The sequence below is a fragment of the Denticeps clupeoides genome, chromosome 2, assembly GCF_900700375.1.
Source record: "Denticeps clupeoides chromosome 2, fDenClu1.1, whole genome shotgun sequence".
Taxonomy (NCBI): domain Eukaryota; kingdom Metazoa; phylum Chordata; class Actinopteri; order Clupeiformes; family Denticipitidae; genus Denticeps; species Denticeps clupeoides.
This window is the reverse complement of record NC_041708.1, coordinates 35415940-35441823: the sequence shown is the minus strand read 5'-3', so window position 1 is coordinate 35441823 and position 25884 is coordinate 35415940. Positions and strand designations below refer to the sequence as shown.

The following is a 25884-nucleotide window of genomic DNA, read 5'->3' as shown; positions in this document are numbered from 1 at the left end:
TGGTTATAAGTACCTGCATTAAACCTACTTCTCTTCTCTTCTCTTCTCTTCTCTTCTCTTCTCTTCTCTTCTCTTCTCTTCTCTTCTCTTCTCTGTGATGGAGAGAGAATTTGGAGTTTAGAAAGTGGTAATGAGATCCCCTTTTGGCTTCTTCTCGTCAAAACAATTTCTGGCAGCAAAGCCTCCTGGGTAAACATGGTGGCTTGTGACTAGGACTCTGACAGGCTCCATCTGTCACTTTATTATCTGATACACACACACACACACACACACACACTGCAGGCATGGCCTGCTCTCAATCTCTGCATCTGCTTCCTTTCCCGGTCTTGTGTAAGGATGGTAGCAGTGCTCAGATGAGTGTGATAGTGAGAGGCACACACACACACACACACACACACACACAGATATACACAAATCCTGTCTGTGCCTTCAGGCCACCCGCATTATATCCAAACACAAACAAACTCAGTGCATGTCACGCTGATCGTACACACACACACACTCACACTCATTTGTCTTCACCGTGTCTTAGCCCCTTGGTTTCTTAGAGGACAGAAAGTCCAAACACAGACACGCACACACATACTGAAAATCAATTTTAACATTGATAGAAATTATTTTCTCAGTTGAATCTCAGTGTTGTGGAGGTTTTGGAGGTATGTATATGTGTGTGTGTGTGTGTGAGTATGTGCGTACACACTCTATCTGTGATCTGCCTGCTTTGTGTGGATGGAGACAGTGTTGTAATTCTACCCTGGACATGAATGGGGAAGGTGACCTGTGATGTGTCACAGCAGTTGGCCTTTCCCCTCATCTACAACAATGTGTGTCTGCGACAGACACACACACATTCAAGTGTGTGGTGTGTGATATGTATATTGAAGAATGTGACCTGTGATATGTCACACCAGCCCAGTTTTTCTCTTCTCCAAATATAGCCCCGATAAGATTCGATATATGAGATTATGAGGACATATTTCCATGACACTGTGTGTGTTTGTGTGTGTGAATATGTACTTCGCTAAGTTCCCAGCTCAACAACAATAAAATAACATTTAGTTTGGAACACTACACACTTACGGGTGCTACTGATATATGTCATTTGCTGACAGTAAAATATGCACCGTTCCCAATTTGACCAATTTTTTCCAAAATTGGGAACTTTGTGAAATAGGTTTTCTTAGAGGCAATCGTTCACTCAATCTCTTTCACTCACCCATTCAAACAACGCAATGAATCTTGACATCAGATCGCCTGTTATGTCGGCGTGATGCTGTCAGATGACTGTTTAAGATTCGCCTTCAGGTGGAATGTGACCGGTGGGAGGAAAGGGTCCAGTTTTGTCTGTGTTTCGTTTGGCCGGGCAACATTGGCTCTACTGGCTGATGAGGTCGATGACGGGCAGTCGTGGTTTATAATTAGGGCCCTTGTGTGAGGCCATTGGGCTGTTTACTGCAACATTTTTCTATGTTCAGACACACACACACACACACACACACACACACAGCGCTGTGCTCTAGAATCGATTTTTTTCATGATCATTGGGGGTGCATTTACATTTAAATTTGCAGCATTTATCAGACACCCTTATCCAGAGCGACTTACAATCAGTAGTTACAGGGACAGTCTCCCCTGGAGCAACTTAGGGTTAAGTGTCTTGCTCAGGGACACAATGATAGTAAGTGGGGTCTGAACCTGGGTCTTCTGGTTCATAGGCGAGTGTGTTACCCACTAGGCTACTACCATCCCAACAGTACTTGCAACAGTACTTGGTAAAATACCGTAATGTTTGGTCTGCCCCGCATCTTACAGTTTAACGGGTTTGGGTTAGGAGGGCGAGAGCCCTCCCCCTGAATTAATGTCCAATCACTGTTGTGCCTCCTCCCACTCACTCCCTCTCACACTGTTTTAACTGGAGAGGAGCTGAGAGACAACTCGAGCAACTTAAAAAGGGAACCTGCAACATCCGGGTCCTTGTGTCAGGTTGAAGTAGCTTTGGGGGAATGCGGAGAAAAACATGGGATTTCCATCTTACTCGCCATTTCTCAACTTGGTGTTTCAACTTAACAATGGCCAGTTGAATGACTCTAAATGTTCACCACTTCACACAGCTTGTTTTAAGGGTGCCTATCACACAGCGCAGCAAAACGACAACTGTCTACCTACGATGGTACATCAGATAAACAGATAAAGTTTTGAGAGTGCAACAAACAGCTTGTCAGTTGTTCCTGTGGTGTATTGAAGTATAATTACAAGCATTTTATGTTTCAAAGCCATAATTGTACAGTGCGAAATCAATTTTATTTTTGTAAACATTGAAATGGGTCCCCCAAACCTGAAACAACTTCAAAGTTGCGTTTATCATGACAAGAATTTCATTATCATGCCGATGCAATTTCATTAACAACATGAAGCAGTTAATTTCTGTAATATGTGCACTCTGTTCGAATGAATCCGGTGATTCGTGTCATTGTTAGGACGTTTCCATTTACAGCATTTATCAGACTCCCTTATCCAGAGCGACTTACAATCAGTAGTTACAGGGACAGTCCCCCCCTGGAGACACTCTAGAGACACAATTGTATTAAGTGGGCTTTGAACCCACGTCTTCTGGTACATTAGGAGGGGGATAGGGAGCAGGTAAATCTGGATGGAGTTAGCTGCTAGGCGGTTAGCATTAGTGTTCGCTTCGATGGAACAACAGCAGCTCTGTCTCTGAGGTCGGGCCCACAGACACACACGGGGTGGACAGTGTTGGAGACACCTCTTCTTAATCTGTGCAGGAGCCACTGGTGAACCACAGCTGTCAGTACAACTCACACACACTTACTCTCACACACACACATAAAGCTCTCGAAGTTTCTTGAATGCACACAATCTTTCTTAAAAGCAGTGTTTCCATTTGTGTCTGTATTTGATAATGCTGCAAAAGTATGCCTATTTGTGTTCAGATGTGTTAATAGGTGTTACAATTGCATTTTTGTTGTTATATGTATATACAGAATATTTTATTATATTATATATGAAAAGATACATGTTTATACAAATTAAATGTATCATATCGAGTAGTATATATCTAAAAGCATAAACACAATCAATAGAAATGCATGTTCAGGCTTCACATTGTTGCCAGATTGGGTGGTTTTAAGTTGATCTCATTTTTTGAATCATTTTGATTTTACTCCTCAATTATATGTATATGCATGTGACACTTAAATAGTGGCTGAAATTTTGGCAGATTTGGGGTTTAAACAAACATTTATCTGGCAACATGGGGAATCTTTGCTGTTTCAGTATTAAGTCAGTCCCACATCAGGCATTCAACATTCAGAACATGCAGGACGTTTTCAGGCTGTGCTCTTTCCACAGTGCGCTGTATTCTTGCTGAATACAAATAATTTTACAAATAATATTTTTATTACATTTGCAAAAAGAATTTTTGGATTCAGTTCTACCCCTGATGAGCACAAACAGCAAAAAACAGTGGTTTACAGATATTCACAGAGAGACAGAGGACGCTTGCTCACATGCCAGCACACGAATGCCATGTTTTTCTCTCTGGTACAAACACGCAACGGCAGCTCTAGAGACCCCAAAACAATACCATTTAATGTCATGTCACCCACACTCCTGCTCTGGGTTCCCCTCGCCTCGTGAACGGGGGGTTACACTGAGATGAGTGGGTTGGGTGGGGTGTGCAGTGGCGTGGGTTGTGTATGTATGTGTGCGTGTGTCAGGGTCGGCGCTGCGTGTTTATGAGGATGTAGCTGCAGGCGGCTCTGATGGGTCTGATGATAAAGGCCAGAAGAAGACTAATTGAGAAAACAAACATGCACTAATGAGAACCATTCTCACACACACACACACACACACACACACACACACACACACACACACACACACACACACACAAGAGACCTGAGAACCAGTTCACTCACACAAGTCTTTATGAGAACCATATTAACAATTAATTTTAATTTGCTTATTATGAATCTGGAACTACTTCTGTGCGTTTTTTATAGCGGAACCTAACCCTGCCCATAAACAAGCATCCATTCTTAACTGAATTTTATTTTTCATAATTCCCAACGAGGACCAGCAAAATGTCCCCACTTTTACAAATTAGCTACTGTACTAGAGTGTCGGGGTGTGCATGTGTACAGTAAAGCTGATGACTTCCAGAGTCCCTTTGTCAGAGAAATTCTGCTGCCTTGTCTTCTCTCACCTCTTAATCGCCGGGTGTCAACTGATATGCAGCGCACTGCATCTGTTGGATTCATGTCGTTTCAAAGCCGCAGCACACTGCAGTGTGTGTGTGTGTGTCTCTCTCTCTTCACGTCCCCTCGGTCCCCTCCTTACTCTCCTTTATTCTTTTCTGCCTGACTGAATCACGCTGTCCTCCCGCCACACTGACCTTCAAGTCAGGGCTCTGGAGTCCAGTGAAGGCTTAGGTAGAGTGACAGTGTGATGTGTAACAGATGTGTGTGTGTGTGTGCGTGTGTGACAGCAGTGTTAACAGTTCCAATGACCCCACTTACACCGTCCCCTCCAACTTTCTATGACTCTCACAGATTTGCAGTTTGTACATGCGACATACGTTTGATCATGCTGTATGTGTTTGCATGTGTGTTATTTATGGAGCAGAGAGTGTGTTTTCTACACACTCTGTGTGAAAAACACAGATGCGCGTGAATATTTACCAGACATGACATATTGAAATATTATTAACTGTGTGAAAAACACAGATGCGCGTGAATATTTTCCAGACATGACATATTGAAATATTATTAACGTGATATGTTACATCACTCTCTACTGTATATTGTGTATATCTTATATAACAATACTAGTGTGTCTGTTGATGCGCAGTAGTGAAGCTTGTGAACTTATGCGACAGCTCTGAACCAGTAAATCCTGTGAAGGTGCTCTGCGAAGGTGCCCTGATGAAAAGTCCAGGTTTAAATTGTTAAGCCGTCTTCCTGCTCTACCTCAGGCAGTGAGGTCAAGTGTGCAGTGAGGCCTGTAAGGTGGACATTTATCCAGCGAGGTCCAGGTTGCACAACAGCTGATCAAGTCACTTTAAAAGGCCTTCATTCAAAGCCAAGGTCACAGCAGGTAAAAGGACACCCTTCCGGCGGTGAATGAGAAGTTGTGCACATTTGCCAACTGATACACAAAAGAGAGGAAAGCCGACAAGAAGGTGCTGTTGGCGTTAGTGAACATCGTAGTGAATAGCCGTTTTCCTGTGTGTCCCGTTATGCCTGTCACATAATGAGATTATTCAGCAAATAGTGAAGTGCAGTGTGGTGGTGGCTTAATGGGGAAAAAATTATTATGCGTTGTAATTTTATTTATTTATTTATTTTGCTGATTCTTTGAAGTATCCAAACCATTCTCGAAGTGATCTTATATTTTTATTGAACTTATGAATTTTATGTGAAGCGAGTTTGCATGCTTTTAAAAGCACTCTGTAACTAAAATGTATTATTTATTAAAGTAAAAATGCCGACACAAAGAACAAAGCGACGTTCTTGGGCAAAACTGGGCCTCATACTGTATCAGTAGTGACAGAAAACAAATTCAGTGTGCATACAGTTAACAGTGTGTTATATTGAGTGCAAGCACAAGGGCGATTATTTGCCATGGCCCCTGTTTGAAAAATAAGTTTGTACATTTGTACATCAGTTGCGACTAACATGGACAAGCGGTTATGGGAAGTGAATGAGTGAGATTTTAATAACATGACTGTACTTCCGCGCGAGCTCTTTTATCAGAAGATAAAGTTGGTTTAACCAGATACAGGACGCTCTGTATCACATCAGTTCATGCTGCAGACAAATCATAATTATCATCATGAGCATTACATTTAGGAGAGGAATTTCTTCATGATTGACGATCCCGGACCAAAACATGTCACACTAAAACATTTGCCAGTTTCCTCTCATTTTATTTCAATGGTCTTGTTCTAAAAGGACCTGTAAACTCTACTTGTGTACTTGTGTATTTTTGCTTTGTTACATCCATTTTGTGTGTGTGTGTGTATGTGTTCAGGCCACTCGTGCCACGTTGACAGCTCACTGCTCGTCTCTGGGTGACTCCCTGCGTAAAGAGAATGAACTGGCGCTCATCATCGATGGACAGACGCTCAAGTATGCGCTATCCTTCGAGGTGCGCCAGTCCTTCCTGGACCTGGCACTGTCCTGCAAGGCTGTCATCTGTTGCAGGTATACAAACACACACACGCACACACACACACACACACACACACACACTCAGACATGGGTCTGTTCTTTGCCACTCCTGTCTTGGCCAACAGCCACTTCCTTAAGAGGGGTTAAAATGCAGCAGGGCTTCCGTAGGTTGTGATCTTTTAAGTTTGTGTGGTTATGGAAGCATAGTGTGTGTGTGTGTGTGTGTGTGTGTGTGTGTTTAAAGGTTGTAAGCTGCCCTGGGTAAGTAAATAAATAACGGTAATGAAAGCCTGCCGTGCAGAACACAGGGAGAGGAGGTAATGCAATACACCGAATGGTGTGGAAATGTCAGACTAATGACTCACTTATCCCAGAACAGGCATTCACACACACACACACACACATGCACTATTGTACTTTTCACCTTGTTAAACACACTTCACAGGGGCTGCGATCACGTACAGTACTGTACTTTCCTGGCACGCAGTTTTGCTTATAAAACAGAACATTTTCTCTGGCAAATGGACACACATGAACACACACACAAACACACACTAATGCCTTTCACGCTGATGCACTTCGATAGAAAAACAACAAAGACTGTTATACTGATCTGTCAGAATACATGCTCGGTGCACAGTGGTGCTTTTATCCACTTCTTAATTTAGAAATAAAATAAAAGCAAGTGTGTGTGTGTGTGTGTGTGTGTGTGTGTGTGTGTGTGTGTGTGTGTGTGTGTGTGTGTGAAGGGAAATAATTGACTTGCAGTGTATAAAGGCCATATCCGGATTCAAGTCTCAAAGGCCTAGAAAAAAGAGCATAGAGACAGTTCTTACTTCTACGCATCAGGAGCTTTCCTGGATTTTCACTGCTGTATCTCAGTGTCTGTGTGTGTGTGTGTGTGTGTGTGTGTGGTTCAGTAGATATTTAGTTACAAACCAGTCAAAGGTTTGGACACCTATATATTTTATATATATTTTTATATTATTAAAAAATATATACATGTTTTAAATTATAGAACTAAACTATACAAACAGGATAAAACAACACACACGAGGTTACGAAATAAACATTCAGAGCTTTTGCTGTGATGGCAGCATTTCTTGTTTTCTCTCACCTGAAGTTAGGAAACGGGGATTTCCAACAGTCCTGGAGGCTTTGTGCTGAACATGAATGAATGAGATGTTAATGAGCATCTCATGAAGCTGCTTATGTTGATGACAACAGTGAACAAAGCCGCCATGAAGGTATAAAGAGTGACCCCGAAAAAGCAGCTTCATCAAACACACTTCACTTTCTCTTGATACAAACAATACTAAATATGTTTCTTACATTGGATTCTTCGAAATGGCCTCCGTCTTAGTCTCCACATTCAACACGGAGGAGGTGTGTCCAGACTTTCGACTGGTGTTGTGTATGTAACAATATATAGAATAATAAAGCTCTGAATACACTTGAATCAACACACCTTATTAAACATGACAACCAAATCTCACCAAACATGAAAGGCCTTTCCCGTCTGTTTCATCTTGTTTTGACTTCCTAAGTGAAATAGTTATTATTGTATTATTGAACAGTTCTTTTGCATCTTTGTAATGTTACATCATTAAGGAAAAAGGTTTTATTCCAGGGCTGCTCATGTTATATAGTGTCAAACAATACTGTAAAATATTTTCTGTCTTTTTCACTCTCTCTCTCTCTCACATACAAACACACACTCACAAACACAGAATGTAGGTGGTGCGCTGGGAAGATGAAAGACAAGAGGAAATGTTCTTCAGGGTGAAATTGAGCAGAAAATGAGGAGGTTAAAGTGGCTCTTTAAACAGAGTGTGAACTCAGGAAACCATGGAGAGAATATGCCCATACACAAATGGGGAGACGCACACTCACGCACACCCACTAGCACAATCCACTCACAACCGCGCATGCACATATACATACAATATCCAGAGACCACAGTTGTCTTTGAGCAGGACCATGAAGCTCTGGGACATTAAAGGGAAGAGCATGTGCGTGTGTGTGTGTGTGTGTGTGTGAGTGCATGGACCACCCAACTTTGTTGTAGAATTTTAACCAGCTGAAGCTGTGTTTGCAGTAGCTCAGTTGATCTTTATTATCTTTTGGTGTTTTACCCTTTTGAGGTGTGTGTAGTTGGGTCTCTCTCTCTCTCTCTCTTTCTCTCTTTGTGTGTGTGTGTGTGTGTGTGAATGTGTGTGCCTACACCACAGGGGAATAACTGAAAAAATGGAGAGGTAAGAAAAGAAAGAAAGAGGGCAAGTGAGGGATAAAGAAGGAGAAAGAAATGGAGAAGAAGGGGGAGAGAGGGCAAAAAAGCCCATGCATTAAAGTGTAACTGATATCTGCTCATGTTCCCAAGCGCGTACACACACACACACACACACACCTGTTCCCTAAGTTCTCTCCTTCTCTGCTCCATTGTTCTCACAGTCAGACATTTGAAAGGTTGCTGATGTTTTTGTAGGTTAGCCCATAATTCACCTCACTCCACCATCTCAGGTGAACATCAGCTGTGGGGTTGGCAGTGCTCCTGTGCCCAGTAGCGACTAGCGCAGAATCTGTTGTGTTATTATGAACTGTGTGTTTGTAGGGTGTCTCCCCTGCAGAAGTCGGAGATTGTCGACATGGTGAAGAAGCATGTGAAGGCCATCACCCTTGCCATCGGCGACGGTGCCAATGATGTGGGCATGATCCAGACGGCACATGTTGGGGTTGGAATCAGTGGAAACGAGGGCATGCAGGCCACTAACTCATCTGACTACTCCATAGCACAGGTCTATAACACACACAAAAACACAATACACTTTATTTCAACAAAGGCATCGTTTATTCCCTACAATGTGCATTTTAAACTCAAACAGGTAAGAAGAGGTTGCCACAGATGAGCGAATTAAGACTTTTGATTGACAGGTAGCTGTGTGTAAAGCCTTATAATTCTCAAGTGGTTCCAATCATTTAAAATGCCTGAGATAATTCTGGCATGCTGAAAGAGTTGCCGTGGAATATTCTGTTTGTACCATGGTCACTTTCCAAAACATGACATCATGTACCATCTCCTGCTGGAAATCTGCTTCAGCATGTTGCTATGGTTACATGGTGTGTTGGGCTACTTTGAATATGCATGATTATATAACAGTCATTAAACCTAAACCAAACTATTGTGCATTAAGCAGTGTTAACACACACCCTCCAGCCAATCAGAATCAAGACTGTGGTATAAACACACTCGACGCTCTTACGCTTTCTGAGTACGTAATGCACTGTGTAAAACACACACACTACACAAATTACACAGCACATAAACACACTTAACAGAAAGTTAGTCCAGTAAGTCTCAGTTACAGCTGTTTTATTTATTCATTTTAATTTTGCTAAATGTGCTCATAAATGTTTCTGGGGCTAAGAAATGTTTAAAGCTCAACCTGTGACCCCAACATATTGGTCTTTGCATCAAACCGTTTTCATTGCTCATAACAATGAGGAAAGTGTGCTGCCCTGCACACTGTAGTATTTGATTGGAGCAAATTTAGCTTTGATTACTGCATGAATTCACTCTGCCACTGTTTCAAGTATACAGTTTATTTCATTATTTTGTTTATTTCATTATGTGTTGAGGATGGGTGACTGGAACCTTTGTATGTATGTTTTCTCCAGAATACCCAAAGATTCTCAGATGAATCCTGCTAATGTCTTCTTGAAATATATCCCATGCCATCAGGAAAGACAAAAAAAACATTATTTTTAAACATGGTCATTCAGCACAGAATATTTTATTGCTACTTAATGCTGAACCCCGACCAGACCAACTGACGCAGACCCAGATCATAACACAGCCTGTAGGCACTATGAATGATTGATGCATCGCTTCCCTTCTTATCCCTGATGACAGGGTTGGTCTAGACCACATCAAACTTGCACCGTATCCCGTGAGATCATTTTATATAGATCTATTTTTATAGCATGGCAATGTGAAGTGCTGATGACACACAAACTACAGATTCCATAATGCAGTGTGCACTTTCCTAACAACACCGAACGCCCTACACACTGAGTTGGGATGGCGCTTTGGTGACTTTAAAGCATGAAAAAATAACTTCGACCTTGCTCATGAGAAGGCAAATGAAGCACTGCATTGTGGGATCTGTAGTTTGTGTGTTATCTGCGCTTCATATGACGGGGCCATAAGTGATCTCGCGGGATGTGGACTCTAATGCTCCAGAGTCTAGTATTTGTGCTTCCCAGCAAATTGAAGCTGTTTATCTTCACTTCTAAGATTCTATGTATAATGTGGTCAGATTGCTTTCTTGGCCATGATGATTTTTCTATGCTATCCAGATTTTAATTGGAACCCAATTAAAAGGAGAGTAAAAAACTTACTCTCCTTAATAGTTTCATTTGCTTGATGCTGGCGAAATTAATCTCTGCCATAACCTTTCAAATTATCTTACTTGTTTCCAATTTGTGACTTTTTCTTGGCAGGGCAGCGTACAACATATTTATGGTATCATATGATATGTGATATATGATTTTTGACGTTCATGTCTCTCTCTCCTTCTAGTTTTCCTATCTGGAGAAGCTGTTGCTGGTCCACGGAGCTTGGAGCTACAACCGAGTGACTAAATGCATCCTGTACTGTTTCTATAAGAATGTGGTGCTGTATATTATAGAGGTATATTATTCTGGAGCCGCTGAGACTGTGAGGCTGTGTGGCTTTGGAATGTGTTTGTGCCGGTGGAGCTTTTGAAGAGAGTAATGGAGTCGCGTCGGCCTCTCCTTTATTCCTCTCCTCATCCCTTTCTCTCTAAGCCGTTCTCTCTGTCCTACACATTTGTACATTAAGAGAGACATAGTGCAGCTGTTTGCAGCAGTGTTTGACAGTGATGTATGAGGTGCCCTGCTGGTCTCTGCTTTCTGTCTCTCAGAAACACACTCACACACACACACACACACACACACACACACACACACATGCACGAACGCATGCAAAGCTATGCACTAGATGACTGAGTTACCAGTATGTCTCTTTGGAAATGTGTTCATTCTGTTGTGTGTGTGTGTGTGTGTGTGTGTGTGTGTGTCAGAGTGTGTGTGTCTGTTGGACAGCTGTGCCCTCCCCCTTCCCTAGTTTAAGGATGCCAGCAGGTGCAGGTGGAATGTGACCCCTTACCTCCCCTGGGGGAAAAACTTCTGCTGTGTACTGCCCCACTAGTGTATGTGTGTGTGTGTGTGTGTGTGTGTGTGTGCTCCCATTGCATGGTTCATGCATGGTGCATGTCTGAGTGATCTCTGTGTGTGACCGGTTATTATAGAAGACTAGCTGCCTGGAAAAATTAGATTTCAGGGTCAAAGGTCATAGACTGGCTTTGTCCACATAATAGAGAGAGGGGAATGTGTGTGTGTGTGTGTGCTTAATGTTGTGTTTTTATGTGCAAATAGATATAAAAGACATTCTACATTAACAATATAAACTCTGTCTCATGCTCTCAGCTCTGGTTCGCATTTGTGAATGGCTTCTCTGGACAGATCCTGTTTGAACGCTGGTGCATTGGCCTTTATAATGTGGTGAGTTTTCTCTTTTCCGTCACTCTCTTTTAATCTTTAAATATCTTCTCTCTTATCTTAATCTCTGATGACTGCAGGCCAATATTTATCAGTGGCAGTAAAAACCATGAGGATGTTTTTTTACTGTGGCTGGTTGCACTCTAATGTGTTGCATTGCCCTTCCCTATTTGTTTCAGTGATAAAATCTGCATTTTTTTATGCCTATTTGCTTCATCTGAACATTTTTTTCTTTGATATGTTTAATTGAAAGCATTAAATGTCCCCTATTATGATTTTTGTTTATGCTTTTATATAAGCCTTTGTAGTCCCGAATACTGTATCTGAAGTCTCTTTTTCTGATATTGAGCCATGGTGCAGAATTACAGCCACTTGCCAGTACCACAATAAGGTTTCTCCAGGACACACCATTTCGGTGTGTGGAGCTTTAAATGCAAACGATGCGGAGAGAGCCGGGACGAGGACAAGAGCGGGCATTTGCGGAAATGATGTCATCAACACTATTCACCAACCACAATGTTTGGCACAAACAGGAAGTCATGTCTGCGTTTTTCCTGAAAAAAGTACATTTGTGCACATTGTTATATCCAATAACCGAGCAACTCCAATGCTTTGCACATTTGGAAGCCAAGCATGTTGGTGGAGCTAATGTTTTAGGGGGAATATAGAATGGGGGAATAAACTTTACTTATACGTCATCAGACTTGAGAATTTTTTGGTGTTTTGGTATATATGTATTTAATTTTGATGCACTTGTGAGATTATATACATGTGTGTTTGTGGGTGTACGTGTGCGGTGTGGTATGGGGTGTGTGATGGTGTGTGTGTGTATGTCAGATCTTCACAGCGCTCCCTCCCTTCACTCTGGGTATATTCGACCGGCCGTGCAGCCAGCAGAACATGCTGCGTTTCCCTCAGCTCTACCGCATAACCCAGAATGCGGACGGCTTCAACACAAAGGTGTGTGTTGTTGATGACTAAATTAGTGTTTGCTAATGTCACATCAAAAATGTCTTTTTTTGTGTGTGTGTCACTTATGACACCTATAAAACTGACTTTAATGTTGATTTTATAGACATAGTTTAAAATGGGAGGACCCCTTGGCAATTATTGAGAGCTCTCACGCTCTACTTTACTCTACTCCACTCTCGCGCTTCTCGACAGTTCAACCCCCCCCCCCCCCAACATTATGTCAAGTGGTCCATGTAAAGTTGCCAGATGTGTATTTTTTTCATCCTGCAAAGTGTCCAAAACACACAAAACAAATGCACACAGAAATCCCAACCTGCCGTGGTTATTTAATTTTGGCTTCATCAATCCATCAATTGTTCAAATTCAAAATATCAAATTCTGCAACACTGAGCACAATGCTCTGTCTCCTCCCTACCAATAAACACTCAGATTTATTATCAGTGCTTTTTATTTGTAAAAAGTCGTGAAAACCACCAGCACATTCCATGAAGTGCAAGAAGCTTTAAGAGTTTAATGAGTTTTAGCTTATGAATAAACATACCTGTTGCCATGGTGATGATAGTGTGATTTAGACAGAATAAGGAACCCTTTCACTTTGGAGGGACATTTGCCATGATCGTCCTGTGTGTGTGTGTGGAAGCACAGTGTAGTAGCTGTATTTCTGTGGGCTTTCTGTTTGTGTGGGCTGTGTGTGTGTGTTTTGGCACTAACCCTTTTCTAACTCCCCCCTCCCTCCCACCCTCTCTCTTTTTCTCTTGTAGGTGTTCTGGGGTCACTGTATAAATGCTCTCATCCACTCCATTATTCTCTTCTGGTTTCCACTAAAAGCTCTAGAACATGGTAAACGCTCTGTTACCCATAACCCCCCAGGAGTACGGCACTATCGGCTGCTGATTGTGTCTCATCTGTCCTTCTTTTCCCTGCAGACGCTCCTTTCGACAGCGGCCACAGTGTGGACTACCTGTTCGTGGGAAATATCGTCTACACAGTGAGTCCTGGACATCTCTCACCTGATGTCGCTCTACTGGCTCCTTCAGATAATTTGTAGAGTGTATCGGAACACCTCCAAGGAGCAGTATTTTCTGCACCCTTCCAGCTGCTCAAATAATTCCGGTTCTCTCAGACCATTTCCACTCCTCACGCATAAATGCACTGTAATCTGAAAACAGCCTGTAGGTTAAAGCAATAAGGACCCGTCTGGGGTCCCAGCCCACCCAGGGAACACACACAAAGAGAGACGCATACGAAGACAGGAGGCAACGTAAGCACCACTTTTCAGAACACGCCGCAGCCAAAACAGATCATCCGCGCATATAAAGCAGTCATGGAGCCACGAGTGGCGAGGTTCGGGGGGCAGTAGTATTATTCTGGAGTGTCGATGGCACAGCCGAGGCCTGGTGCTGGTTTTGGCATGGCGTGTTCTCGCTCTGTGGTCTCGAGGCTGAAAGGGCTCGATGTTAGTGGAGGCGCTCGCTGTGCAGGCGCGGGGGTGGCTGAGAGGGTTATGGACGACTCTCACGGGGGGACAGCCTGTCTCTTCTGTCTCACTTGACTCTCATTCTGTCTGGGTCCTCTTCCTCTGTTTACATAGAGGTTTTAGCACATGTAAAACACACAAGTCGCATACACATTACCCTAGATTGCCACAAAAATGTAAAAACAAACACATGAGTTAGATATAGGATGTGTAGATGTGAGTGCATTTGTGTGCATTGTGTGTTTGTATATGTATGAATGTCTGCTTGTGTATGCGTATATGAATGTGTCTGTTCTGTCCGTGTACGTGCATGTGTGTATTTGCCATGTTGGTATTAGTAGTAATGTCCAAATTGCCATAAACGTGTTCAGTAATGTAAAATATAACATGGACCGAAACTGAATGCATAGTCATTATATATATATATATATATACACAAACACACACACACACACACACACACACACACACACAATGCAATACAGATACAAGTATGTAAGTATCGCCATTACTTTCAAATCCTGTGGATATGTGTGTTTAGGTGTATGTTTTTGTGCAGAGATTTTCTGTTTTGTCATCGTTTCTTTTTATGATCTTCTGTTTCTGTGCTGACAGTATGTTGTGGTGACCGTGTGTCTGAAGGCTGGAATGGAGACGACTGCGTGGACGAGGGTAAGACGGGGCTCCTCTCTGTTTCTCAACTTACTGAGACATACAGAATAATTCATGGTTACCCCAAAACACAATCTATAAAACGTATATCAACCTCCCACAGACTTTTCATTTAAATGTGCCAGAAGATAAGCATGTCTTTAGTTTGTGCTGGCACTTTATTAAGTGGCCTTCAGCTACAGGAAGGTCAGAATTTAGACTGTACAGATTTTCACAGCTAACTTCTAACTACTCCATTCATCACTGGTCTGGCCAGATGTTATTTAGTTATGATCACTGTTTAGTTGAGAGTGGTCCAACATCCCAAAACTGTCAAGACGAGTCTAGAAAATTTTCCAACTGGTGATGGGGTAGTGAAAGTGAAAGTGATTGTCATTGTGGAACACTGCAGCCCATCACACGGTGACACAACAGAATGGGTCCTCTGCTTTTAACCATCACCAGTGTGTGGTGACGGGGCTTTGCTCAGTGGCACCTTGGCGGATCAGGACTTCCTTAACCGCTAGACCAGCACTGCCCCGAGTAGTAGATCACCAGCACACAACTGTTCATGGCAGCAGCTGGATTATAGTCTTTCTATACACACAAGGCGTCTAATAAAGTGTCCAGTAAGTGTATACGTATTAAAACAAAGGTGTCACGCTTTTAGCGGCCAGCTGGTTTTGAGAAACCACTGCACATCTGGACCCTTTAACTGACTGTCTAACATTAATTTTCCTCCAGGTTTACAGTGTTCCCCCATGATTTCCCAGAATGCATCATTCATCTCACCCTCTGTTTTGGGGATTTTTTTATATTCCCCAGGATGAGGCTCCTATCATTAGTGCAGCGTCCATCATGTTCTTCTGGACGTTCTTCAGTTTTAATGCTTGCGGTTAGCATTATGCTTAATATTGAGTCCAACCAGATTTCCTGTGGCCATAAACCCAGATTTATGATGCTGTGCCCCCAACCCATGCACAGTCTCTCACATCTCAGCCATGGAGGTCTTCAGATGAGCGGATGCAGGGCCAATGGCCCCCATGAACTTTATTGCATGGGCTCTCTGACTTTGGGAACGTCTTGTTCGCTTCAGCTTTTAAAGTAACTCGCTTACTTTTTTTTTCTTGTGAGGATATTCAGTCCCCCAGAGTTTTTTTTTTTAATGCTGTGACCTAAAATTGTCCTGAATGTTTTTTGACTTTTTTGTGTTTTGTGACTGTGGGAAGTCTAAAACCATATGAAGCGTCTTCAGGAACACTATTTATATGTTCATTTAACCAAGGCTATGAATGACTGCCCCAGAGAGATGCATGTTTTCAGAGTCTTTTGTATTTCCTATATTGTAGAATAGTGTTTATCTTTTTAATCTCTGATAAATAGCTAAATTGATTTTCCTGGAAAGTAAGTGTAAGGTCATGTGAAATGCTTTATTACAGCCATGTGTTTGGAGGACACAGACACAGGACAAAACAGGCGTTTTACTTTACTTTACTTTACTTGGCAGACGCTTTTCTCCAAAGCGACTTACAAGTGGAAGACACCAGAAATTCGAATGGAATAGGGCAAGTTGTTCCACCAGCCAGGGACAATAAAGGAGAACAGAGTCGATTGGGATCGGAGACCCCGTGAAGAGGGATTTTTTTGCAGTTTTAATAGAACAGAATAGTCTTAATATAACAAAACTAAACAGGAAAATTAGATTCATGGGAGACAGGGACCAACTGAACCAGAATTTAACAGGAGAAACAGGGAACAGCTGAGCTGGGCAAGCACAATAAGATAAACAGGTGTAGAGAGAAAATTATGAACAAGAAGATTCAAAAGATTCAGCGAAATGCCAATAAATTCAGTCCCATTGAGGCGGCATGAGTGTGTGAGTTATTTTAGTTCCTAATTATAGTACAGTTGATTTGCGAAGTGAAGAAAAATTATTGTCATTGTGATACACAGCAGCACAGCACATGGTGCACACAGTGAAATGTGTCCTCTGCATATAACCCATCACCCTAAGTGAGCAGTGGGCAGCCATGACAGGCACCCAGGGAGCAGTGTGTGGGGACGGTGCTTTGCTCAGTGGCTCCTCAGTGGCACCTTGGCGGAACTGGCAACTGCTAGGCCACCACTGCCCCTAATTTGGGGTAAAGAACGGACATTCGCTGCTTGCCCTGCCAGCCATTGCCATTCCCCCAGTCATATGAGTTGTGTCTGTGTGTTTGGGGGGGGTCAGTCAACCCCGCCCCCTGTGCGTTCAGCTGTCCACACACTAGCCCCTGTTAATGGAGCAGAGACCCCAAGGAATTCACAGAGACAGACAAGGTTGTCTATATTCAGTGTGTCTGTGCCTTAAATGTGACTGTGACCCCCCCCTGCATGTCTGTTCTTCTGCCTGCAGTTCTCTCATCTGGCTGTGTGGGGCAGTATGGTCCTCTGGATGCTCTTCTTCACAGTATATTCCGCCATCTGGCCTTCGGTCCCGATAGCTCCCGACATGCTAGGCCAGGCAAGTCCTTGTCATCATCATCACCACCACCACCATCATCATCATCTTTCTGCTGATGTCAGAAATGCTACCCAAAAGCACGCCCTGCCTGGCGTCTGTCTGGGAGCTGAGGGAAATTTACGCCTCCGCCATCCGCTCCCCAGGCCGCCTGCACCTGCTGCGCTGTCACCTGAGCCCACGGCTTTTTTACGGCCTGCTCCGGAGGTGTTGGCTCCGGCGGGTGGGCTGGGCTGTCGGAGTGAGGAGTGTGCGTGGGGGGGGTCTCTGGTTTGGACCCCCCGATGGCTGCCCCTGTCACTCCACTGGCTTTATGGGTTGATGGCAGCATTGACAGCTAAGCTGCCATTCATTCCCAGAAGGTCGGAAGTGACAGACAGCACCTGCCATTTTACAGGAATGAAAACAAAACCTAAAAAAACGATGAAAACTAAAACTTTCTTTGCTTTTGTGGTCAAGGTTAATGTTAGGTTAGGAATATGTAATACATGTGTCACAACTATGTGGAATAGTAATGTGGAAACTAAGACTGTGGGCTGTTGCAAGGGCTTGTTCATTCACATCACATAATGTATAATATATAACGCATGAACCAGGAGTTCCTGACCACTAGATAGCTGCTTTCAGTGCTGATGATGCAGAAGAAGTCCTTTGACAACATGCCCCGTGTCCTAAACTTGATTTGCCCTCTTAAGACAAAGCCCTGTGTGTGTAAGTTGGGTGTGGGAGGAGCTCTGTCCTCAACCTCGTTTGGCCTATTAATTCAATTTGTGTCAGAAATCAGGAATGTGCTCAGATATCCCTGCAGCTGCTCTCCAACTGGAGAAGAGAGAGAGAGAGAGAGAGAGAGAGAGAAACAGTCTCCACCCATTCAATCCATTTTTATGTAGTCCATATCTGTGAACTCATTCGTCCACTGAGAGGAAGACATCTTAACTGTATGAGGCTCTCTGGTGTGTGTGTGTGTGGGTGTGTATGTGTGTGATTGTGTGCGTGGACGTGTGTGTGTCTGAGAATGTCTGTATTTACGTTTAGGAGATCTCTGGGTGTGTTCCCAGCTGTCACGGTGCAGACCTTCTAATGGTTTTCAGGCCGGGCCCCAGAAATCTCCACGTGGGTCTTCAGCTGTGCCGGATCCTTAACTTAACACTCCCCTAACCCTAATCTGTAGCTCGGGGATTTGGGGACAATAGTCACTGCTGAGTGTGGGTGTCAGAGCGGCGTCATGAGAGGTTCAAGATGAAACATTCTGCACCAACTGTCACAGTAAAAGTTATTACCACAGTGCTGAAGGGAATATTATAATTCTCATTATAAAAACATCATTATAAGAAACTAGAATTCTCAGTAAAATGAAATTACTCTTCTCTGATTTCATCATTCAGATGTAGCTGCTCAGGTCACAATGTGACAGTAAATAATAAGGAGGAGTGGTCTTTCAAGAGATGTGTTAGATATAGTCAGTCACAGGTTTGTTGAAACCCCATCAGGGGAGAACCTAATAAATAGGTTACAGTGTCTAGCAAGGAACATTCACTTCATGGCGTGTATTTTCATCACACCAAACCTCTGAACATGGGACATTTGAACCTGGAACATTTGTCTTAATGTACATACCATTGATGAGAACAGTTCAAGCTATGTTTTACAGGAGCTGTGTTTTAGATGATCTTCGGCACACCACCACGTAGGCCTATGAAGTATTACAGCATGGTCTCTCGTGTGAAATGTGAGGGATAATCCAGAGCCTTGGAGTGGATTATCCTGCTTATGCCACGGTCACATGTCAAAAACCATAAAGGCCACATACTTTTTCCTTCGATTGTTACCGTCAAAATAATTCGAAAAGCGGCTTTTCTAGAACCAGGCATGTTTATATTTTCAGGCATGATTGCATAGGTAGAAAGACAGATAGGTAGTGAACACAACATGTTAATGTGTGGTCTTTACCTACCCAGAGCGTTAGCTGGGGAATGTGTCAGACCCCAATACTTTCCCCCTAAACCCCACAGCAATGGTGCACACTGCTGCGGCGAGAGGGGCCAAGGGGGACAGAGGGGGGAGACAGTAGTTGAATAGGTAATTAACCTTTCCAGCCCGCTGCTGGGAGAGGTCGCCACACCCAGCTGCTGCCACCCCGCTGAGAGCGGGCTGCTGTGCTAATGGGGGTTTCAGTGGCCATGGTCGTATTTTTGTTGCGTCCTGAGTCGCGATGTTGTTGGAACGTTGCGCCTATGTTACTGGGATGTTTTGTGTTCGCAGGCCGGCAGGGTGATGCAGTGCTGGAGTTTCTGGCTGGGGCTCATTTTGGTGCCGGCAGCTTGTTTGTTAAAAGATGTGGCATGGAACGCGTAAGTAAAACTTTACATGTAATCTCAAATATATCTGTCTAAATCTGCTTTACCTCACAGGTATGGCATATCAGGCGCTGATTCCACCGCATGAATATTGCAAATGTGTGCCTTAGACTGCCCACAATACAAGGCTACTCAGAAATGCACAGTTTGGTCACACAATGCAATGCCACATATATCACAACGTTTGAATTAGCATGCAGTTGACATGCTGACTGCAGGAGGGTCTACCAGAGATGGTGCCCGTGAAAATGAATGTTTGTTTCTCTACCATAAGACGTCTGCAAAGGCGTTACAGAGAACCGGCCACACAAACACAGACTACATGACGAGATCCCGAGGCCCATTGTTGAGGCCCATTCATCCACAACCATCACCTCATGATGCAGCATGATAAGGCACAGCCCCATATTGCAAGAATCTGTAGACATTCCAGTTCTTGCATGGCCAGCATACTCACCGGATATATCTCCCACTCAGCATGTTTCTGTAGATCCGCGTATACGACAGCGTCTCTAACCCAGTTCCGGCCAATGTTCAGCAACGTAGCACAGCTATTTAAGAGGAGTGGATCAACATTCCAACAACCTGATCAACTCCCCCCCAGTAAAGCAAATCTGTGCACGTTCCATAGTGACAGAATTGCTAACAGTATTTGAGAGAAATGGGTCTTTATGGTATTATAAAAAAGAGGCAACATTCTCAGGTTTGGGACGTTGTTTAAACATTTCTAAAACATGCTGTAAATTACCTAGACATAACCAATAATGTGTGTGTGTGTGTGTGTGTGTGTGTGTATGTGTGTGTGTGTGTAGTGGGAGGCGAACAGTGAGGAAGACCCTGCTGGAAGAGGTACAAGAGTTGGAGGCGCGGGCTGTGGACCCTGGCGCGGCCGTCCTGAGAGATGCCAGTGGACGCAGGTGAGATCAGTATCATCATAATACTTACATGCTTATATTTGTAATGATACTCTATTTTAGGGGTCATTTATAGAAAAGTCTGCGACTCAAATGCATTTTAATTTTCATGGAAAAGGACAAAAAACATATCGTCATCTTTACTAATATTATTATAATCATTTTAGCATCAATTTTTAAGATTTAACTTGAATGAGTGTATTGGGTTGTGTTGGGTTAAGTGAGTGGAGTGCAGTGCGAACACAGAGCACTGCTGGACTAATCCCTGAAACCACTGTCCACAGGCCCAAAGCTGAGGTGCCATAGGCACACAGATACGCAGGTAGAGCCCAGCTGTTCCACAAAGCTGCATGTGTGTGTGCGTGTGTGTGTGTGTGTGTTACAGAGCACTGGAGTGATGCATCCTCCCCTTCATTCATTAATAGTGTTTCCAAAGTATTCTTTCTGCTTCTGTTTTTGTTTCTCTATTCTACTTCCTGTTGCCCTCTGCACCAGACGGCCGTAAGGCGGACTGACGTGCGCGGCTGTAAGGGACTGGGTGTGTCCTGTAGTCCTTGTGGTTGCTTAGCAACTCTGCCTGTGTTTGTCTATTTGTGTGTCGTATTAGATTAAAAGCAGACCTGCCTATACCTTACTGTTAGGACATCCAGGTCCTGAGGTCTGGAAGGATTCGTGCAGTGGGGTGGGCTTCTACTTTAATGTTCAGGTTGTGGGATTATGGGCCGTGGAAGTTGGCAGAAGAGGCCGGTAATCACATGTTGTGCCCCTGAGCGGCATTTTACCTTCCCGCCATTTTCAACAACTATCCAACCGCAGCCGGAAACCGCATGCACATCGCCCGTCATACATGGGGCTGGTAGATAGGTCGGTATGAATGACGGTTCCTTCGTTTGGAGATTGCCAAGTGGGCCCTGGGGTCTGGCACTGACCGCGCTCGGCCTCGATGGACAGCGCCGATAGCTTTTTTCGGAGAGACAGCACCGGGAACGCTGTCCAAAAATGCACATCTGTATTTCTCTGTCGGGCGCGTAATCCGAGTCGACCGTGTGCTGCGTGTGCGTGTGGCCGGGAGTGGTTCATACGGCCGAGACCCCCCCTCTTTGCCAGGAAGGGTGCCTATGGGAAGGTATTTGGGTTTCAGTGAACGTCCGGCTCATCAAATGATTTCAGGAATTGTCCATTCATTCATTCGCGCTGGAGGCTCGTCTGTTTAGCAGATGCTGTTTTCTTTGGCAGAGACGGAGGCCGGTTCCAGACCCGGTCAGCCGGAGAACTGTTTTTTTCCTTCTTTTTTTTACTCTTAACAAATTCGGCAAACACATCGGCACATCCTCCCAATGATAACATGACTGCTGGCCCCCTTGAGCAAGCAGGAACTGACATCCCTTGGAAATCCAATCGGGCAAATATTGTAGATTTGAGGAAGGAAAATGTAATTTAACCATTGGGAGTTTCAATTCCAACTTATTCAGCCTAACTTTGATGGACAGAGAGTTACGAAACACAACATGTAAATGGAAAAAAATATATATAATGTAGCTTGTATATAAGATCTATATCTCAATGTAAATACAGATGGCGACAAAGATGAAATTTGAATATATTACCAGAATCACGTTTATTGACCAAGTATGGGAGTGAACAAGGATTTTGATTCCAACCGATGATATCTCCCAAGCACAATATAAAACAACAAAAACATACAATATAATCTTGTATCCAGAAAATACAAATATTACAGAATTTATACAACAATTGCAAAAACTGGTAAATGAGGAAATAAACAGAGATTGTGGATGGATTTTTTATAATGAATGAATGCGCTGGAAAAAATAAACATATAACTTATACAGTCTAAGTTAATTCTACCAATTCTCTGCCAACATTTAGATTTATTTTCTCAAAATTAAATTCGGATTCCTCCTCTCTTTGGTTGCTAAATCATAATTAAGTTGAATTACACACTGCGAAATGAGAACATGTGATCTGGACTGTAAACAACACCAGGAAAAAAACAGGATTCCCGTTATTATCAACTGTGCCGTTAACACAGAGAGAGAAGGGACCTTGTGACAGGAACATTAACTTTTAGCCGGAGACAGCTGGTAATGAGGGTTGGTATGTGCTGGGTATTTTTAGGGAGGCATGTGTGGTATAGCGTGCGGAGGAGAATGTCAGGGAGGGTTCCTTCTTAGACTCTTCTCTGCTGGGATTATCTGTACCCTAGATTAACCAGGCCAATAGTTGTGTGTTGTGTTACAATCAGAATGCACTGTGCAGCCTGTAATGAACCTGATGGGTGCCGCGATTGGTGGGCTGACCCGTCTGTCTCTTCTCCCTGGACAGTCTGAATGAGCGTGCCCACCTACTGACGCGAGTCTTCAGGAAGACGCCCTCCAGTGTGGGGCGCTCCAACTCGGTCCAGCAGACCGTGTCACGTGAGTATGCCACCTGATATACCTTGCCAATGGATCAAAGCAAATTTGGACTCATGTTGCTTTTTGAGGCATGTCCACACAAAAACACAATAGAAAGTGATTTTGAAATTGGTGCCACATAAATACTCATTATGGGCCAGTTTGAATGTAATTGTAGTTGTTTATTACTTCATTACTTGTTTGTGTGGTAATATGATTTTTGGTTGTAAGGCTCAGGCTGAAAATTTTCCGGTTCTGGAAGGGGTTTAAGGTTGACATCCGTGATGCGAGCAAAATCCTGGCCAGTCACAATATAATGGTCATTTGGAATGGGCTTTGAGATCCACCAAATGAGTCACGAAAGCATAAAACTGTTTGACAGTTGTTTTTTTGGCAAAATCTAAATCGATTTTCAGGGCCATATTGTCCTGGTGCTATAGATGGATGCGGTACATCTGTTATAGTCATCTTGTATGTGCCTAATAGCAACACACCACAACACCACGACAAAATATGTATTAGGACTTTAATTCAAGCATTCAGGTGGGTGAAACTAATGATCCTGACAACTTTTAATATTAAGTCAAGTCCCTGAAATGCATCATGACAGTGATTTACAGCATTTAGCTTATCTACTCCTTACAATCAGTATTTACTGGGACAGTCCCCCTGGAGACACTTAATTTTAAGTGTCTTGCTCTGAGACACAATGGTAGTAAGTGGGGTGGTAGTAGCCTAGTGGGTAACACACTCACCTTTGAACAAGAAGACCCAGGTTCAAACCCCACTTACTACCATTGTGTCCCTGAGCAAGACACTTAACCCTGAGTGTCTCCAGGGGGGGGACTGTCCCTGTAACTACTGATTGTAAGTCGCACTGGATAAGGGGGCATCTGATAAATGCTGTAAATGTACATGTAGTAAGTGGAATTTGAACCGTGACTTTGTGGTCTTCTGGTTCGAGTGTCTACCACATCAAGTCAAGCTTAATATTACTATCTGTAAGAACTCTACAGAAAGTGCTATCCAGGCTCTTAAAGATCCATCGACATTTGAACTTGGATCATTGGATTCAAGGTCCACAGTGAGAATCATTACACAATGGAACCCACATGGTTGTACTCTAGTGGGTAACACAGGTTCAAACCCCACTTACTACCACTGTGTCCCTGAGCAAGACAATTAACCCTAAGTTTTTCTACGAGGGGACTGTCCCTCTAACTGTTGGTTGTGGGTAAGTTTCTCTGGATAAGGGCGTCTGATTATTTCCAGGAGCATTGCTCTATACACTTTATTTTATTGTATAGTATTGAGACACACCAATGGCCAGAACCAAATTCCTTGTGTGTGAGATAATGTTTGAATCTGATTCTGATCTAAAGGTGTTTAGTTTGGGTGTAGGATCGTCAGCTCAGAATGTAACTTCTGTCTCCCGCCTCCTCCCCCTCCCTACAGATGGCTATGCTTTCTCCCAGGAAGAGCACGGTGTGGTGTCCCAGTCCCAGGTGGTCCGATCGTACGACACCACCCGCCAGCGGCCCAGCCTGTAACCCGGCGCAGGGTTACCAGGGGCAGCAGCTGAAAAGAGAAAGAGACTTTTTGTGACACACCCCTCACCGGGTGACACTGCTGTGGCCTTACTGGGACTCCACATAGAGGACGCAAGTCGCACCACTCTGAACTGTAGAGGGAGAGGGTGGGGTCTTATAATCACAGAACTGGCCAGTCAACACACTCGCGTACTGACACGCACACACACACATAAACAAAGGGCCAACAGCGCAAATTCGAACACTGAACCTTTTCTTTTGACTGAAGCACGCAGAACATGTGCATCGTTGAGTCTATTGTTTTTTTTTTTTTTTGTCTGCATGTGTTCGCCTCAATGTGCAGATGCATTTACCTGTGTGTGTTTGTGTGGTTGGTGTGTGTGTGACGGGTGGAGGGGGGTGCTGGAGGTGGTGCGTGGCTGTGTGTGGCGTACGTTTGTTTGTGTCTTCACTCTTGTGTCTTTGCCGAGCTCGGGGTTTTGCGTATCCATCAGCACCTTGGCGACTGCTGGCGCGGGGTGGGGTGGGTGGGGCTCTTCACTCTTAAATAAACACCAAACATGCGGGCCGTGCAACTATCTCATTCAGATAGCTGGATCTGATGGGGGCTGTAGCAGGGTGGAGGCTACAGACATCCAGACCTGTCTTCACTATCAGCAAACACACACACACACACACACACACCGCAGCCTAACTGCCAAAGACTACAGAGATGCCGCTGAGACGGAACCCCCACAGCTGCAACCTGAAGACCCCCCCCTCCACCGCCAAGGCCGACAGAGCTGGGACGTGCAAACCCCCGACCCACAATCCACCGCTCTCCTGCCTCCCGTGTCCTCTCTTTCGCCGTAGGCTGTGTTGTCCCCTCTGAAGCTTCTGTGAGTTCTGCAGCCTCGCCCGTTGTCCCCGGGGCCGAGTTATCCGCCGCCGCCTCAGCTTGTTCTCGATATGTTGATGGGTTCATGGATCGTTTTTATCAAATAAAATGGGCTTGTGTTTCCGTGTCTCTCTTTTAATAGACGTGTTCCCCTCCTTCCATCCATCTGTGCTGATGGAGAGCTCTGGTCCTTCACCGTAGAAAATACCCATCGCCTACACAAGTGTGTTTATAGTGTCCTCAACTGAAACTTTCCTCTATTCCTTTAGCAAGTTCTCTTCTTGGAGGTTTATCACAATGAAATCCATTTAAATTAATCGACCTTATCCCAATTACAACTTGAGCTACAGATGCACGACAAAGGGAAAGAATCAGAAAACTTTATTAATCCCGAAGGT

The 25884-nt window shown here is 43.8% G+C and overlaps 1 protein-coding gene across 5 annotated transcripts in view; it reads left to right on the top strand.

Annotated features, from left to right (window-relative positions):
- Positions 1-25625, top strand: part of atp8a2 (ATPase phospholipid transporting 8A2) — a 47171-nt gene extending 21546 nt beyond the window's left edge. For 4 of the 5 annotated variants that reach the window (XM_028964366.1, XM_028964358.1, XM_028964351.1 and 1 more), the window contains 13 exons: positions 6052-6224; positions 8803-8986; positions 10771-10881; positions 11700-11774; positions 12609-12731; positions 13505-13583; positions 13670-13731; positions 14836-14892; positions 17267-17374; positions 19634-19722; positions 20541-20645; positions 22989-23080; positions 24515-25625. In XM_028964366.1, coding sequence (XP_028820199.1) covers positions 6052-6224; positions 8803-8986; positions 10771-10881; positions 11700-11774; positions 12609-12731; positions 13505-13583; positions 13670-13731; positions 14836-14892; positions 17267-17374; positions 19634-19722; positions 20541-20645; positions 22989-23080; positions 24515-24609 — 1353 coding nt within the window. In that variant the 3' untranslated portion in view covers positions 24610-25625. Of the gene's footprint in view, positions 1-6051; positions 6225-8802; positions 8987-10770; positions 10882-11699; positions 11775-12608; positions 12732-13504; positions 13584-13669; positions 13732-14835; positions 14893-17266; positions 17375-19633; positions 19723-20540; positions 20646-21137; positions 21169-22988; positions 23081-24514 lie in introns of those variants that run through there. The other variant, XM_028964342.1, reaches the window with a different exon arrangement.
- The last annotated feature ends 259 nt before the right edge of the window (positions 25626-25884 follow it).